The sequence below is a fragment of the Choloepus didactylus genome, chromosome 23, assembly GCF_015220235.1.
Source record: "Choloepus didactylus isolate mChoDid1 chromosome 23, mChoDid1.pri, whole genome shotgun sequence".
Taxonomy (NCBI): Eukaryota; Metazoa; Chordata; class Mammalia; order Pilosa; family Megalonychidae; genus Choloepus; species Choloepus didactylus.
Window position 1 is genome coordinate 18,940,434 of NC_051329.1, and position 18,098 is coordinate 18,958,531.

The 18,098-nt window shown below is 51.9% G+C and overlaps 1 protein-coding gene and 1 pseudogene across 2 annotated transcripts; both read right to left on the bottom strand.

Annotated features, from left to right (window-relative positions):
- Positions 1 to 322: 322 nt before the first annotated feature.
- LOC119519290 lies at positions 323 to 2,047 on the bottom strand (annotated as a pseudogene).
- On the bottom strand, positions 1,716 to 17,980 carry LOC119519520 (ras-related protein Rab-35). Of its 2 annotated transcripts, XM_037817206.1 has the most exons (6): positions 17,775 to 17,976; positions 12,370 to 12,420; positions 9,232 to 9,355; positions 3,558 to 3,682; positions 3,358 to 3,482; positions 1,716 to 2,179 (listed from the first exon to the last, which is right to left on the bottom strand). In XM_037817206.1, the coding sequence occupies exons 1-6, from the start codon at positions 17,824 to 17,826 to the stop codon at positions 2,051 to 2,053; spliced, it is 606 nt and encodes a 201-aa protein (XP_037673134.1). In that variant the 5' UTR covers positions 17,827 to 17,976; the 3' UTR covers positions 1,716 to 2,050. The 2 variants fall into 2 exon arrangements, with proteins under 2 accessions (XP_037673134.1, XP_037673135.1); XM_037817207.1 differs by lacking the exon at positions 3,358 to 3,482 and having other exon boundaries at positions 17,775 to 17,980.
- Between the last annotated feature and the right edge of the window lie 118 nt (positions 17,981 to 18,098).

Consider the following 18,098-nt stretch of genomic DNA (forward strand, 5'->3'; position numbering starts at 1 on the left):
GACAGGAAATTTCACATCAAATCCACCAGGACATCGGTCCAGCCCTGTGAGTTCCCCCCACCCCTCCCATTCACGTGTGTAACACCCAGTGGGACACCATTGTCACCAAATCACCCCACCACCCTGGGTGTGGACATCCAGTTGCCAGAAGCCATGGGGGTTTCTAGCCTGGGCTGGAAGGCTCCCAGGACCCCCCCTTATTGCTTGAACTTGCAAGCACTCCCACAAAGGCTTCACCTGAACGCAGAGTCAAGCATACCCACCCCCACTCCGCGGAGCCCAAGCTCCACGCCCCACCCCCACCCCAGGGTCCCCAGACCAGTCCTGAGGACGGAGGCCAGGCCTCTCTCCAGGGCCCCAGCTTCCACCCGCCCAACTTCCCCACATGCTCCCCACCCCATCCTGTAGCTCCACAGGGACGGCCTCTCACAGACCCACAGGGCAATTTGGGGAAATGGGGAAACGGGGAAACGGAGAAACGGGTCAGAAGAAATCCCTAGTTTCTATTGGTTAAAAACCCATCCAACAGTGTTTATGTGGCAAATCTGCAGTGTGATCTGTGATGTGATTGTCCAATCAGGACTTTGCCTGGAAATGGGCTAGGAAAGGAAATCTCATAAGACAAATCATGGTGGTGAAATAAATTATTCCCAGGTTACGTGATCCTGAGGGAAAAAGGTGAATGGAGTGCCCCGGCGAGGGAGGGAGCAGTAACCACGTACAAGTGGCCTTGGCCTTCCTCCAGGGGACTGGGCAGGTCAAACCTGGCTGGCCTCTGCCCAGCTGCCATTCCTTCCCACCCACTCACAACTTCTCGTGCCACTTGCCTGTCAGTGAGCCAAGGCTGCCTGCCACCCCGCTCAGGGCTGTGGCCCCCATGGACCAGCACCCCCCAGGACCACCACCCACATTTCCAGGTGCCGGCACTACACTCCAGGCCCAAGAACTCCAGTGGGTGACGCTGGGCCGAACAGAGGGTGGGAGGCCCCTTCTCCTTTCCAACCAAGTAACAGCCAGAAAGGCAGGTGACTCGGCCAAGAGCCCCACAAAATCACAAAAAGCCAATCGCTTTGTCTAAAAACACTGGACCCAAAGGGGGCAGGCAACAACTTTTGCTGCTGTGCCAATCAATCTTCAGGGAGAGAAAAGTGTGACAGGAACTTAATTCATTTGATTTGGCTTCATTATCTGTTAAAATAATGCTCCTGTAGCCCTCCTACAAGCCCCATCCCTGCACAAAAATACCCCTACCTTTCTGCTGGAATTTAACCATTTTGGTAGAAATTAAAAACCTCAGCTCCCCTGGGTTTGTAGCTCAGAAAATTCTAGGAAGCAGGTTAAGAAATCTGTTGACCAAAGGGCATTCGTTATTCACGTCCTTTGCAGAACTGAAAGGCTGGGCCAGCCGAGGGAAGGACCTCGATGGGCAGCCCCAGGCCTCACTGAAGGCCTGGTTTTCCCGGCTGCCAGAATGGGGGACAGGGCAGGAAACAGGGACCTCCCAGGCCCCAGAGAGGTGGGGAGACCCTGAGTGCCAGGGACAGGAGCTGACAGCATGAGGGGAATAAAACAGAACCCACTCCACCAGCCCAGGTTGGCAAAAGACTTGGCCAGAATGTAATCCGTCTCCTCCAGAAGCTGCTGGCAGTGAGCTGGGACCAGGGCGGGGGGGAGGAGGGCCGGTCTGTTGCATCAGGTTGGCATTAAGGAGGCAGAAGCCAGAGCGGGACGAGGGCGATGCGGCTGGTTATAGCAATATACATTATGTACAGACTGGTTAATCCGTCCGCTTGGCTAGCAGCGTCCTCGCCGTGTGCAGGCGCCTGGGCCAGGGAGGAGGGGCACCAGGAGGGAGGGCAGGCTTGTCCAACACCTTCTTGGCACTCGAGGGGGGTGGAGGGGAAGTGCCGAAGGCGCCTCCCGATACAAAAACGTGGAGAGAATTCTTTAAATAACGGCACGAAACTGAGACTGTCCCCCGAGGTGCCCCCCGTGGGCCTCGGGCTGGGGAGCGGCCGCAGCACAGTCTCTGCAGAGGGATGGGTGGCCATTAGCAGCAACGTTTCTTTCGTTTACTGTTCTTCGTGAGCTTTACCACATCGTTCTGTTGTTGCTGCTGCTGTTTCGCTAAGTTGTCTTTCTTTGCTCGGAGGACCAGCTCTGTGATGCAGTTGAACATCTGTGGAAAGGAAAGGAGGCAGGGGTGGCCTCAGACCCACCGAGGAGGGCCACAGGGTGGTGCCACCTCCTGCCGGTCAGCATGCTGGGCGCCCCGCACACACTCCTGGCCTTTCTGGGCCCGCTTTCTGTTTCTATTTATTTTTTTGTATGTATGCCCTTCACTGCAAATATCCTCAAGCCCCTACTAAAAGGAAGTGGTGAGCTGTTTTATATAAGGGTCAAAAAGGACCAACAGAGACCCATGAGCCGCATAGATCTGAGCCAATCTCTTAGTCTCTCAGGGTTTTCCAGTCTTACTTTACAGAAGGAACAGACAGGAGTAGAGAGGTGAAGTCACCACAGTCACAGGGGCCTGGCCCACTATCGCCTACCCACCCACCACCCCCACCCACCACCATGGAAAGCCCAGGATTTTAACCCTAGTCTGACTCTCCCAGAAGCCAGTATTCCCCACCGCTGTGTGGTCCACGTCCCAGGATACAGAGGAACCCCAGCCTCCCCGGGGCCTCTGGACCCCATGCACCAGGGAGCCAGGTACCTCCTAAGGCCAGTGAGTGGGGCCAGCCTGGGCTGATGGCAAAAGGTCTGGCTCTTCTCTCACAGAATCACAACTGCCTTCCAGCAGCCCCAACCCAAGTGCACAGGGAAGAGGCCTCAGGCCAGAGGCTCAGCCGCCCATCTGCAGCAGCTTTGTGCAGCCTGAGAAGCCTCTGGAAGCCACAGCAGAGTAACCTGGTCTCCACAGGACCAAGGCCCCAGGGAAGGCAAGAGAGTAGGAAGAGGTGACAGTGGTGGGGCCCGGGAGGTGACAGTGAGGCAGCAGACCAGAGTAGAAGCTGTGAACAGCTCTGGTGTGGGACAGATCAAAATTTGACTCAGCTACTTACTAGCTGGCTGACATTCCTGAAGGCATTTAACCACTGGACCCTGTTTCCCTATTTGAAACATGGAGATAATCACACCTTGCTCAGAGGATGCTGAGAAACAACCAACACCTTCAAACTGCCTGGCAAAAGCCTGGCACACAGTAAGTACTTAGTAAGTGGCAGCTACCATGCCGCTTTCTGGTGGTCATAAAAAAGCATGACCAGTGTGGGTGGGAAGAGGAGGCAGAGATGGGGAACAGAGCCGGGAGCACCAAGGAGCCACATGGCCCCCCAAGCCACTCGGCCTCACCTCCTCCACGTTGACATTCTCCTTGGCACTGGTCTCAAACAACTGGATCCCCATCTGCCCAGCGAATTTGTAAGCATCTTCTGTCTCCACCACCTTCCGCTCAGGGTCATCATTCTTGTTCCCCACTTCAAGGCAAAGCAAAGTCAGCCCAGCCCCAGCTGCATGCCCTCCCCCAGCCCGCCCCACCGGGTCCAGCTCACCTAATATTCGGCACACATCATCACAGTTCTGATTGATTTCGTGAAGCCACCGTTTGACATTAACGAAGGATTCAGCACTGGTGACGTCGTAAACCACGATGACCCCATGGGTCCCTCGGTAATACCTGTAGGGCCAGGGCAGGCATCAGAGCCGCGGCCCCTTCCCGAAGATCCACGGCACATGCCCAGGATAGGTGGAGTCAGGGAGGGGCTGCAAACGCTTCCCTGCCAGTCACCGGGAAGCCCACCCACTCCTCCCGCTTTCCTGCCAAGCCACCAGCAGGGTACAGCGACCGCTGGGCCCCAGGAGGTGGCCCAGGTCTGAGGATTCACCCTAGGCTGTGCAGAGCAGCCATTAGTGTGACACTTCTTTGAAGTTCTTGCTTTGTTTTTAAAATCGAGACAATTTTAGTAATTGACATCATATCACTGTGCTTGTTTTAACAATCAGAAAATGTTTTCTCTCCTCAAATTTCTTTTAGTAGAATGCCATCCTGAGGATGAACCACTTGTGAACACAAGGCCCACCAGGGGCAGGTGGGCTCTTCCCGCCTACTGCTCTGGCTCAGCCGAGCAGTGACCAGGAGCTGCCCGGAAGCTGTGGGTGCAGAGGGTGGTGTGCAGGGGGATCCCAGATAGGTCACTGTCCCAAATGTGCAGAGCCCATGGCCCAAGGTCCGCCAGAAGGTCTAGGAGGACGAAGACGTTAAGACATTCCTCTGCCAAACATCTAGCACCCCAGCCCCGGTTGACTTGGGTGGTTCAGGAGGATAAGTGAAGGAGGAGGCGCACTAGAGCCTCACACTCTCTGAGTCTTTGCACACCCAACAGCCAGGTCTCAGTGCCCCCTCAACACCAGGAATCACCCCAGAACCCTCTTCCCAAAGCCACAGAGATTCTCAATCACCAAAGGCTTCTTAAAACTCGAAGGGTGCAAACCACTGCCCTACAGAGAGGCCAGCGGCCTCCTCTCCAGCTCAGCCCACCACCCCAGCCCTAAGCACCTCCGCCTCCTGAGGCTCCCGGCCCCAGGCCTTTGGGGAGAACAGGTCCACCCCAGCCTGGCCCCCCAGGACAGAGGCGGCTGGGCTGCTGCTGCGACCCTGGCCCCCTCTTCCGGCCCACCAGCTCTCTGGTCCTACAAGAGGGGAAAGCCAACTCTGGCTCCACCTCTGAAAGGCTGTAGGGTCTTGGGAAGGTTCTGGCACCTCAGTGAGCCTCAATTTCTTCAACTACAAAATGGGCATCTACTAGTACTAACCTCTCAGGATGGTTGTGAGGACTCAAGTAGTCAACGGGCATCACCACAAGAACTGGTGAATAGTAATAAACATTCAACAAGTGGGAACTCTTTATTATCACTACTAATAATCTTTCCATGGTAGTCTGGGGCCCCTGACACAGGCAGAAGAAAACCAAGGGGCAGCACAGGAGGCAGCTCTGGAAGCCTCTCCTCTGAGCGAGAAGAGCTGCTCTGCCGTCCCTGGGGCCTGTCTCTCCACCCATCACACGGCCACTGAGATTTTCTCCTGGGGCCCGGCCTTCATTCTGCCCATGGCTCTCCCTTTCCAGGGGTGCAGACCTCCCTGGGCTTGGGGGAGTCATGACAACCACACCACTTGGGGGCTGAAACTCTCCAGGCTCTGGGCCCCTCGAAGCCAGCCCTGTCCCTTGCTCCTGCTCCCTGGCCTCCAGTGGCAGCTGTGACACGCTGGAGCATCGGTGTGCCTCAGTTTGGTGGGGTCATCCTCCTGAGTGGCTACAGGAGGGCATTCAGGTAACCACATGACAGACAACTGTCCCTGTGCCAGCAAAAGAAATGCAAGCAATGGAATGCAGTTCCAAAACTCTCCCTTCGCTGAAGACAATTAAAGATGCCCACAAATGCCTATGGCCATGAGTCCCAGCCCAGACCGGTACGTCACCTTCTCTGGCCCAGGGAAGGAGGCTCTATCCAAGAGCACAGAGTTGGACTGGGGGTGAGGTCAAGGGCCCAGTGCAACAGGAAGTACCCGGTGGAGGCTGGCTTGACGGAACTATTATTTCCACTCACCAAGTTGACTCTGCCGGGCATTTTACACAACTCCCTCTACCATCCCAGTGACAGTCTGGCACAACAGATATCAGATTGCCATTTTACCAGTGAGGACGTGGGGTCAAGCAGTGATGTGACCTCCTGAAGTCACATAGCCAGGAAGTCACGGGGACGAGGTCTGACGCCCACTTCTCCCTCTGACCGCCATTATCACCGTCCCCCTCACTTCTCCCCAGCCTGCACTCCCAGCCACACCTCTCAGGGTCGACAAACCCCAGTTAACAAGAGACAAGAAACCATGAGGGGGACAACAGGGCTCTGCCTTGTCAGGCTAACAGGATGCAATGTTAGTTTCTCTTTTAACACCTGAAATCAGAAAAGGTCATGCCACTGCACCCTGACTGCCCTGTCCATGAAAAGAGAACAAACTCCTGAAATATTCTGAGATACCACCTTCCTGCCTCGGCAGCTACCATCACTGGGCATTGAGTCTTTCTGCAAACAGGAAGCCCATAACGTGCCCTCCAGGCCTTCTGCCTCACAAGGGCCGCAGAATCAGGGACCTCAAGATAGAGCTGTACTCCAGCCTCCCCAGACAGATGGGCAGGGTGGTCAACAGGGGCCAGAGCTGGTGTTCACAGTGGTGGATGCAGGGTTGCTCCCCTTCTCAAGCACCCTGGAAAAAACACGTGTTGCCCTCAGGCAGCTGAGTAATCCTCCAAGGATCCTAAATAGAAGGAAGGAGGCAGCCCTCCCTCCTCCTACCCACCCCGCCCAGTAATGAAAGAGCTGACATCACGGTGGTTGGGGGATGGGCTGGGGCTTGTCCTGCTGAAAGGGCTTCAGACACCCCAGTCCCCAGTTCCCTGTCCAAAGCATTTCTTATGGCCACAAGCTTAATGTTCTCTGCCATCCTGACTTGCTTTAAACTCAAGAAAGGCCTCAGTCCCTTCTGGGAGACAGGCCAGAGCAGGGAGCCAAATACTGGGTGCTTTGGCTTCACACAGACTTAAATTCAAACCCTGTCTCCTCCGCTTACCCACCAAGTTGTCACCTCACCCTCTCTGAGCTTCTGTTTTCTCATCCATGAGTGGAGACATCAGAGGACTCCTTATTGGGATTGAAGAAAGTAACAGTAGAAGCCCTAGTGACAGTCTCCAGCCCACCTCGACCACCTAAAGTGGTCTCCGACCTGCCCCAGCTATGTTCCGGGCTGCCTCGAGCTTCCGATGTCAGTCCAACTCCAGGAGCCTCTGAGCCCTGGGCCTCCCTGGGAGTTGCTGCCACACCAGCAGGCAAGGGGCCCCCTCAGGAAGCCCGGCAGCAGGCGGGCCCTGAGAGCTGGCACAGGGAGATCCCGGGGAGTCACGGACAAAGGGGCACATGCTTACTATAGGGCGACCCCTGTGACACAGCCTGTTCAGCTGCAAGCAGAAGCCCCTCCTGCCCGGGCTGCTTGGGCTCCAGGCCCCCCACCCCCTTGACCAGTGCTGCCCAAACCCAGCCGAGCCCCCTTCCACTGTGGGCTCTTTACCCCTCCTCCACCACCCCCCAGAAGTCCCCCAGGGCCTGTGTCCATCCTGGTTCCACGCCGAGGAAGGAAAGGGGTCCCTCACCTGGGGAGCCTCCTTCTGGACCTCCCCAAGAGCCCCACTCACAGAGGAGCTACTCGGTGGGAGGAAAATGAGACTCCCACAGAAGAAGCAAACCCTGCGGGCCAGACGGCGCCTGCCCCTCTGCACACACTGCAGGGCGAGCTCCAGCTCGGCTGCTTCCTCGGGAGCCCCTCTGTGGACTGCAGTGGCAACAGGAACCACACACAGGGTTGTTAGGGGAGCTCAGCGAGAGGATCACGGAAAGCCCCAGGCACAGGGCACCTGGCTCCCAGGGCTCAAACGTTAAAGCAAATCCTAAAGTTAAACCCTTGGGGAAACTGCAGCACAGGGTTTAGGTGACTTGTCCAAGGCACACAGTAGAACAGAGATTTAAATTCAAACTTTCTGAACGAATTATATTATCACATGTAATAAAAGTCTAATTATATTTTTAAAAACAAATTCAAACTTTCTGCCTTTAAAAACCCTGCTCTTAATCTGAGCACAGAATAAAAAGTATTTGCAGAGCCCCCTTGAGGGACTTGGGAAAAACTGGAAATATTAAACTTCCCCACCTGGGAAAATCCTGATATTCTCGCAAGAATTGGGGACTACCAATTTAGAATGCCGAGCCCTTGATCTTAGGGCTTGCCCTTATGAAGCTTGTTACTGCAAAGGAGAGACTAAACCTGCTTATAACTGTGCCTAAGAGTCACCCCCAGAGAACCTCTTTCATTGCCCAGATATGGCCTCTCCCTCTAAGCCAACAATGCAGGTAAACTCACTGCCCTCTCCACTACGTGGGACATGTCTCCTGGGGATGAGCCTGGACCTGGCATCGTGGGATTGAGAAAGCCTTCTTGAACAAAAGGGGAAGAGAAATGAAACAAAATAAAGTTTCAGTGGCTGAGAGATTTTCAAATGGAGTCGAGAGGATATTCTGGTGGTTATTCGTATACATTATATAGATATCTCTTTTTAGTATTTAGTGTATTCGAATAGCTAAAAGGAAATACCTGAAACTGTTGAATTGTAATCCAGTATCCTTGATTCTTGAAGACAATCATATAACTATACAGCTTATACGTGATGACTGTGTGAACGTGAAAACCTTGTGGCTCACACTCCCTTTATCCAGTGTATGGACAGATGAGTAGAAAAAAGGGGTACAAAAAGTAAACGAATAACAGAGAGAAAAGGAGTTTTGGGTGTTCTGTTTTACTTTTATTTTATTTTTATTCTTAATTTTTGTTTTTATTTCTTGTAGTAATGAAAATGTTCAAAAAATTGACTGTGATGATGAATGCACGACTATATGATGATACTGTGAACAACAGATTGTACACTTTGGATGATTTTATGGTATGTGAATATATCTCAATAAAATTGCATTTAAAAGAAAAAAGAAAAAAAAAAAAAAACTGCTCTTCCAGGAAGCTGTTTCATTAGCAGCCCAATAACCAAGAGCCCCTCTGCAGTCCTCCTGCTTCTTGGAGAAAGGGCTGGATTTTGCTTCCAGTTTGTAGCTAAGAACCACAAAGATGCTACCCAGCAGTAAAGATGGACAACCCTCTGGGGGAGCCGGTTCGCCAGCAGACAGCTTTGGGAAGGCAGAGGAAGGGCTTCCAATGACCTCATACATGTCAATGCTCCTTTCAGGCCTCCCAAAAGAAAGGAGCCACCTCCAAGAAGTCAGGGTGGGAGAGGAGCTACACAGCAAGACCCCAGAGTCACAACTGACACCCACCAACAGTAGCCCTTGCTGACTAAGCGTCTGCTGGTACAGGGCACTTCACAGCACCTGGTGAGGCAAGTTCCACTGCCATTCCCACTTCAAAGATAAAAGAAGTACCAGAGGGTACTGTCATTTCAGACTCCAGAACCAGCATGCTCAGTCACCAGACACCACTCAACTGGGGCCTTCAGCCTCAGGGACCCACCGTGGTGACATTTTCTACCATTTCTACCACGGCTCCCTATTCACGCAGCAACAGTGCCCAAATGTCCGGGGTGAAGGGACAAGAATGGGAGCCAGCAGACTCACGTGGAGGTGATGGTGCGGAAGCGCTCCTGCCCAGCTGTGTCCCAGATCTGCAGCTTCACTTTCTCCCCATTGATCTCCACGGTCCGAATCTTGAAATCCACTCCAATTGTGGTGATGTAGCTGCCTGTACACACAGGTCACATGAACAGACTGGTAAGGTGGGTGCTGCAGTTGGCAGGGCATCCTAAACCCTCAGAGTCTCCGTGACCCTCGCCTTTCACTCTAGGAACCCCACCCAGGTCCAGGTTCCAGGGATACCGCCCCGAAGAAGGAAGAACAGGTCTTGGGCCCAAAGGAGTCTACAACTGAGGCGAGGGCAGCCGACCACATACCATAAAACAAACTGATAAAGAAAATAATTTCTGATGGTGATACATGCTACAAAGAAAATAAAACAGGGAGATGTGGCTGTGAGGAGGGCAGGGAAAAGGCTCCATCACTTGGAGTAGTCAGGGTAGGGACTTATCAGCTGTGATCTGAGAATGGGGGGAGACCTTTGATGTACTTGTTTTTTCTGTTCTATCCTATTCAAAAATATGTTAATGACCCACAAAATTAGTTTCATAAACATATACACAGGTCACAACCTGCAATATGAAAAATACTGTTCCAAGCAGAAGAGACAGTAGCAAAAAGTAATCACTGGGGGCTCAAAGGTCAAGCACACAGTGTGAAGCAGGTAGAGAGAGGGCAGGGCAGATCTCGGAGGCCTTTATGTCATTTTAAAGATTTTGGACTTTATCACTGAGTGTGATGAGGAGTCACTGAAGGGTCTGCGTCAGGGGCATCTGTGTAAAACAGTTCTCTTGGGGCATCTGTGTAAAAGATGGATTTGAGGAGAATTAGGACTTACACATATCTTAACCTTAAGAACAGATGTTCTTGCTCCTTTAGGAGCTTACAATGTGGCACAGGAGATGAGGCACACATACAATTATGGAAGGTGGGGCGAGTATACGGAAAGGTCAAAGTTCAAGTGGGTGGAGATTGAGGAAGGCTTCAGAGAGGAAGTCGCATCTGGGCCTAGCTTGAAAGAAAAAGATTTCAAAGGTTGACATTAGGTGGGGGAAAGACATCCCACAGAGGAAACCAGCTGAAGCAAAAGGACCAACAGAATACATTCAGAGAACAAGCCAGCTTCTGGTACTCTGAAGGCTGGATATCAAGGGTGGTGGCCCAGCACTACTAGGCCCTCACACAATTGATAGATGAATGAATAAATGAGTGAGTGAGTGAATGGGCAAGTGAGCAAGTGGGTGAAAGAATAGAAGTATGAGCAATATGAGAAAGTCAGAAACGTGAGCTGGAAATAGATTCTGAAGCCCTCTGAATCTCAAGCTAAGACTATAAACCAGTGGCTCTCAATGAGAGCCGATTTTGCTCCCCAGGGACATGTGACACAGTCTGGAGACACTTTCGGTCGTTACAACTAGGGGGGTGCTACTGGTATCTGTGGTTCAAGGCCAGGGATGTAGCATACCATCCTTCAACGCACAGGACAGCCCCACCCCAAAGAACTGCCTAACCCAAAATATCAATAGTCCTCAGGTGAAAAAACCTTGCTATATACTTTACTCGGGTGACAGAGGGCCACGGAGGTTTCTAAACAGGAGAGACTCTGCCAGAGGCATATACAAGCAAGATGAATTTAGCAGTCCTGTACAGGACAGAAAGGAGCTATTCTAACGCTTCAGGTTAGAACCAACAAAGGTAGTGATTACAGAACTGGAAAGGACAGATGTTGAAGAGGGACCTCCAGGATTTGAAAGCTGCTTAGAAGGGAACTGGAAGAGGAAGAGGAAGAGGAATGCTTATCAGCATAAGCAGAGGCTGAATGTAACACTAACTAACTAATATACATCGAGAGATTATTCAGTCCCAGGCACTAGGACACGCGATGTCTTGGGTAACCCTGGCGACAACCCTATTCCGGAGGGACTACTACCATTCTCACTTCACAGATGGGCTGAGCCTTAGTCACTAGCTCAAGGTCACACAAACAATCCAACTCTTTGCACACCATACCAGTGATGCTGCAGGGCCAAACCCACTTCTCCACAAAGAGGAAGGCATTAGCTGTAATCACTTCCTCATCAGCAGTCACCAGGTGACTTTTAGCTCCCCCTCAGCCACTGCACAGGGAATCCCCCACAAGAAAATCATATTTCAGTCCTCAGTCAGAGACAGCCACCCAAGCCAAAGCCTCTCTCATCAGTCTGATGTATTAAACAAATGAAAACATATTCAATCTCCCCAGTGATCGGGGAATACAAATTTAAATGATACCACTTTTTGCCTCTCGGCTCAGCAAAAATGAAGACGGCTATGAAGATCCAGCACTGACTAGCACTGACAAGGGGTACTTCCGAATCCCTTCAGTGGAAGTCTAAACTAAATCTGTACACTTCTCCGGAAGACAACTTGGCAGTTCCTATGACCATTTTAACTGCACACGCCCTCTGACCCATTAACTCCACTTCTGGAGAAATGTACAAACAAGTGTACAAAAGCATACAATGTCTCACAAGTAATGCAGCCTCACTAATAAAAGAAGCAACCGGAAACCATGTACATATCAAAAGCACTGTTAATGAATTAGAGTTCATCCATGTACACCACAGAAAACTTCACAGCCATTCAAGAGTCGTGTGGAAACATGTTCCTTGACAGACTGAGAGGAAGGCAAGTTGGCGAACAACTTGTAGAGTTCAGAAAAAAAGCTGGAAAGATTCTCACCTCACTGGAGAGAGGCCACTAGGGCAGCAGAAGGGGGCACCTGAAGGGGGCAGCTGAAGGGACAGCATTTGTTTTTTACTTTATTGATGACCCACTGTTTGAAGTTTTATTCAAGCATGTACTATCTTACAATAAGGATTTTATAACTTTTTTTTCTTTAATGTTGGGGAGCAAAAAGACCCTGGGTGGAAAAAAGAGGGACCTGAAAGAAGATTCTTTGAACAAGATAGTTTAAACAGACCACAGATGCTTCTACCCTACGCCTCCCTCCCTTTTCTCCGCCCTCCTCTGGCAATCAGAACAAGAGCGTTTTCTATATTAGGTAGAGGCAAGTGTGCTCTGGTGCCAGGGAAGGGGATTTTAAAACGAAGACATCCCAGCAGCATCCCCGGGAACACTCACCTGAGAAAGTGTTGTCCGCAAAACGTAACAGTAAACTGCTCTTGCCCACACCTGCGAGAAGGAAATCACTGGGATGAGAGAGGACATGGGCTTCTTCCCTCCAACCCCAGTCCTTCTTTCAGGATGACAGAAGACAGGCGTAACTCAGGAGCTCCGTGGGACCCTTCTCCCCCTCTCAATGCTTCTTTCTATCTCCGCAACCAGTCACACACCAAGAACATCTCTTCCATTCAATCCCTGGCCTTTTCCTTCGTCCTCATATACAAGCTGCTCCCATAATCCCTGCGAAAGAGATGAGAGAGGATCTCATGCCAGGCCCTGCACTGAGGGCTTGAACCAGCTACCCAAAGGAGGATACCAGAGGACAGAAATGAAACAGGAGAAAGCTCAACCAAATGATACCTGGCTCCCAAAGTGTGTCTAAAACATGGTCCCCAGAGAAACACACATCACCCACAGGTATGACCCTCCAGTTTGTGTGGAGCTTGAAACGAGGAACTGTAAAGCTGGAAAGAACCTTTGAGATCATCAGGGCTATTTTGCAGATAAGGAAACTGAGGCACAGTAACTAGAACCGTCAGCCATCTTCCCTCTGCAATACAGTTTCACCTCTGCTGTTGTCACTGCTGGCTGGAATGGGGGAAGAGGGTGTCCCGCCTTCGAACACCCATCAGACCAACAACTCCCCACGACACTTAGGACAGCAGCTCCTGGCCTACCTATTCCAGAACAGGCAGGACGCAGGTATGCTGGGCTTTCCCTTCACATAGGCCCACCAGCAGCTTTAGCCAATCAAGTGTGCCTGTCCCACGGCCCCCTACCCCATCCCTCTACCCCTGACATCCCTAAGACCAGCAGAGTCACCAGCCACAGGAGGAAATAACTAATATGCAGAGAGCACTTTCTGTATGGTGGGCACTTTGATGCTTTCCTGTAATTCCAACTATCTCTCTTAAGGTGAGGAAACTGGGGTTCCGAGAAGCTAAGCAGCTGGCCTGGGGTGCCTCAGCAGGAAGTGGTAGAGCTGAGATCTGACTCCAGAGGGCTAAGACTCCCTCCAATACATCCTGCTTGGGGAGGCTTCTTGAGTCTGTTTCAGGAAGGGGAATAAAAAGACCCCACAGGAGCTCCTGCATTTCACTCCTGTTAAATTCTTAACAGCAATGCTACCAAAGCTACATGTGAAGAGATCTTACCGTAGGGACCCATGAACCCCTGAAACTAAATGCAAAATGTTGAGTGTTAATGCATGACTGTGCTGAGAAGCCCAAAGCTTTTAACAGATTCCCAAAGAGGGCACTGACTCTGCCCCCACTCCCCACAAATAACCAAAGTCCAAAATTACTGTGGTGGAGGTAAGAGTACCTAACCCCAGACAGACAGCCTTTCTGGGTAGTCCTCTCTAAAGATCTCTCTATACTTCACCAAGTGTGTAAGTTATCGGGAGATGCCCAGGAGAACTTGTTTCACTGAGTAAACCTAGACCTTACCTTCCTAAAGGGAGACTTGGGGTGAAGCTCTCGGGAGCAGACAGGTGCTGCACCCACTGTACCTGCTGCTCACCCCGAGGCCCACAGCACTCTTGCTCAGAGCCTCTTCCTCACTCTTCCTCATTGCACCTCTGGGAGGCTTCCTGCAGAGCCCAAGGAGAGCCCAAGTCCTGGGTTGGGTCCTTCTCCAGGTTCTGCCCAAAGCCAACACCCACTGGCCCTGCTGGCTCCTTTGCTTCCTCCTGGTGCCTCCTGGAACCCTCTAGGCCCAGCTGACTCAGCTAAAAGCCTGTGTCTAGGCCAGCAGGCTGTGAGTTCCTCTCAGATGAGCCCTCCTCTCCCTCACCCTGCGCAGTCATGCACGGTGCTGTGTTTTACTTGTCCCCAGGCCTGGAAGCCGGGCCCAGCACATAGTAGGTGCCAACCAGACACTGCTCCATGAATTTATGACTAAACGAATGCCAAGCTCACTGACAGCTACATCATCAAATGCTCTTACTGCAGCAGCAACCAGAGCCAAAGCAGTGGTTTTCAAACTTTTAGGGGGCAGCAGAACCCTTTTGTAAAAATTAAATTCTGTCCAAAATTTAAACAGAAAATTAAAACAGAAGCAGGAAGCGATGAAACAGCGGTGTCGTCCCTCCCCAGCTAGGCCTTTCTGGCTCCCTCGCTCACCCCCAGGCACCTTTGCAGAGCAAGGAAAGCCACTGGGCTGCAGAAAGACCACCCTAGGCACCGCACAAACTGCTGCTTTGGGCCTGACACCAACCTCCAGACATTGCTCTTCCCTCTGAGAGCAACAGAAACCCACCCCGAGGCAGACCATCTCCTAAATACCTCTGAAAAGAGCCACCTTGGGAAAACACATGCTACCACTTAACCTCCAGCACCTACCACTTAACCCTCAGCATCCAGCCTACAGGAGGAAGTGGAAGGTACCAGTCTACCTTCACCACAGCCAGTCAACAGCTTCCCAGTGGCCACATCTAGTGTGAAACATGACCAATCCCACCCCAGAATTTTTAACCCTGCAAGGAGCACAAGTCCTGGCACTCAATGCCTCTGGGTAGTCAGGAGGTGCAGATTTACACGCCTCATTCATCTCTCCTGCCCTCCCCTGGTCTCTGCCTCTATCAGGGACTCTAGTCTTCAACATGCCAACCACACTGCTCAGCCCTGCTCCTCCCTCGGGCTACATTCCCTCACCCTTCTTTGCTTCAATTCCAGCCTGTTGAAGAGCCTACAGGTGAAGTGTTCTCAATTTTTCATTCTGGCTCAGCACTACTTCACTGTTTAACCTTGGACAAGCCACTTCCCCTTTGCGGGCCTCAGTTTACTCATCTGAAATATGAAGTGCTTTAACTAGATCTCTGATGGCCACTCTGGCTTCCAGGTCCTAAGAATGAGGACAGCTGGCCCAATGGATGTGGACAAAATGCTTTACAAATCAGAGCCAGAGGCAGAAGAGCCTAAGAGAAAGTACAGAACCTCAGGCATAAAGAGCTGCAAAAGCCAAAGGAATACATTCCAGAAGCATGTACAATGTGGCAGAGTGGGAAGAAGAACTGTAGATTTATAAAGAAGGAAACAACATCCACTGAGGGCCTACTGCTAGCCAGGCCTGACACCAATTGCGCTCACACATATTAGCACAGACATGCAGTGACTCCCAGCTTTGCCTCTGATGAGCTGTGTGACTTTGGGCAAGTCAGTCCCCTTCTCTGAGCCTTAGTTTCCTTATTTGACAAACCGCACAGGCAATGGGTGAGACTCAGATGAGAGACTGTGAAATCATTTGATAAAACTTAAGGAAGCATACACATAAGGAACCCACTTCAGGGGCATGCCTGGTATCAGTCTCCTCAGCTCAGCTGCCAAAGCTTGAGTTGCTCATCCCTGGCTACCATCTCCCAGTCTCATAAGTATTCACCTTTGAGTAGCAACTCACTGTTTGGAGAAATCAGCAAATCATCTATCTCCTCTCACGCAACCCAGACTACGAGCTCAGCCTGAGCCAGGAGCCAGACCACATAAATCTGGACCCAATGAGTCTTCTCCCACACCTGACTTCTGAGTAAAAAATCAATACACCAGGCAAAATGCACTGTGGGAAACGGGGCCAAAACCATTCCCTGGGTTTTACAAGGGAGAAACTCAAACAAGCTGCATCTTCTCGCTGGTTTTAGGCTTTTTATTTTTGGATATAAATTTTGGATATAAATGTGCAGGCCCTAGATGTCTTGCAGAGGGACAAAGACCCCTAACCACATTAGGCTGATTTTAACTCCAAAAGAAATGAAGAATTATCTAATCCCACAGAACCAGGCCAGGGTGGAAATCAAATCCAGTAAAGGCATCAGCCCCAGAACCCTGGAGAATGCCAGAGGCCATCTCCAAGAGCAAGATCACACAGCTCATCTGCTTTCTCTCATTCAAACCACAAGCAATCCATCCTCCACCTTTCTAACTCCCACCCCAACCACAGTTACCTTCCACCTTCCTAGTTAGCACACAACTTTTTCCCTCACTTCTCCCCTCCACCAGCAACCACGAAAACCTCAGCCATCCTTCATTTTATCCAAACCACCAACCACATCCCAATCCAGCTTCATATGTAAGACTAACAACCACCCACTTCCCAAAACCAACTATGACACTGTCCCTCCAACATTCTTATATCCTGGGTCTTACCACCCACTTAATCTGGTCCCCTCTTTAATAATCCAGGGGCTCCACCTTTAGCCTATCCTCTGCCTCCAGTCACATGCACCCCTTCCCCACACTCAACTCGGGTCTATCTGTAAACATACTCCCCAACATCATATAATCCCAGCACCTCAGCTATGCTCCCATAAATCTTCTGTGGCCTGCCTCTCTGACCTCCTGGTCACCCCATAAACTTGCTCACCAGCCACACTCCAAATACCTCTCAAACCCTCCACTCTCTTGCAGAAACCAGCTTATCTTTTCTAAGGGTGCTCAGTATTCATTTATTCATCAAACATCTGTTAAGCGCCTAGTGGGTGCCAGGCACTGTTCTAGGCACTGGGGAGAGAGCAGTGACCTGAGCTAAGGAGGGTGCAAGGGCTGAAGCACCTCCAAAGCCCCTCTGTTACAAAGGATGCAACAGCAAACACTTATTGAGCACCTGCTTTGTACCACAGACTGTATCGAACACCATATGCATTAATTAATTTAATAGTCAATCAACCCTGTGAGATACATGCACAATTTTCCATTTTACAAATGAGAAAACTGAACCACACAAAAGCTAGAACAATAATTCTGCAGGAATGTGCCAGGCCCCATGCTAAGCCCTTTACCATGCTTTATATCTCATTTAAACTTCACAATAACCCCAAGAGGCAGGTTCTAGGAATACCCATATTCCCTTTTGTACAGGGGAAGAAACTGAGGCTTACAAAGGATACTCACCATAATGACAACAGCAGTTAGCATTTACTTAGACCTTACTTTATGCCAAACCTGGTATTAAACCCTTTTCCTGCTTCAGCTCATTGAATACACACACCACCCAGAGAGGCAAGTCCCCACTTCTCAGGTGAGGGAAATGAAGCTCAGAAAGGTGAAGCAACTTGCCCAAGGTCACAGAGTGAGGCTACCTGGTAGTCCCAGGACTCGAACCCGGATCCGTCCAACTCCAGAGCTCGCGCGACTTGACCAAGGTCACCCGTGAGGCAGGGGCGGGCGCGGCGAGTGGACCCGGCGCCCCAGCCCCGCGCAGCCCCGCGCCCGCCCCGGCCCGGAGCCCCTCGGCGTGCCCCTCGGCCCGCGGCCGCCAGGCAGCCCCGCCCGCCCGCCCGCCCTCGCGGGCCGGCACCTCCCGGCCCGCCCCGAGGCCCCCGCGGGCCGCGCCCGGCAGGGCCCGCTCCGCCTCGGCCGCCGCGGCCTCACCGCTGTCGCCGATGATAAGCAGCTTGAAGAGGTGGTCGTAGTCCCGGGCCATGGCGGGCGGGGACGGCAAGCACGGACGGGCGGGGTCGGTGCTGGCCTCGCGAACCGCAGCTCCCTCCGGGCTGCTCCGGCAGCGGCGGATCCACTTCCCGAACAAACAGCCGGAACTGACAGAAACACCTCCCTCTGCTCCCCCTCCTCCTCCTCCTCCTCCTCCTCAGCAGCAGCCGCCGCTGCCACCGCCTCCCTTCTTCCCGCCCCGCCCCGCCACTGCGCACGCGCAGAGCTCGGCACCACCTCTGCGCAGCCGCAGCCGGGGCCGCC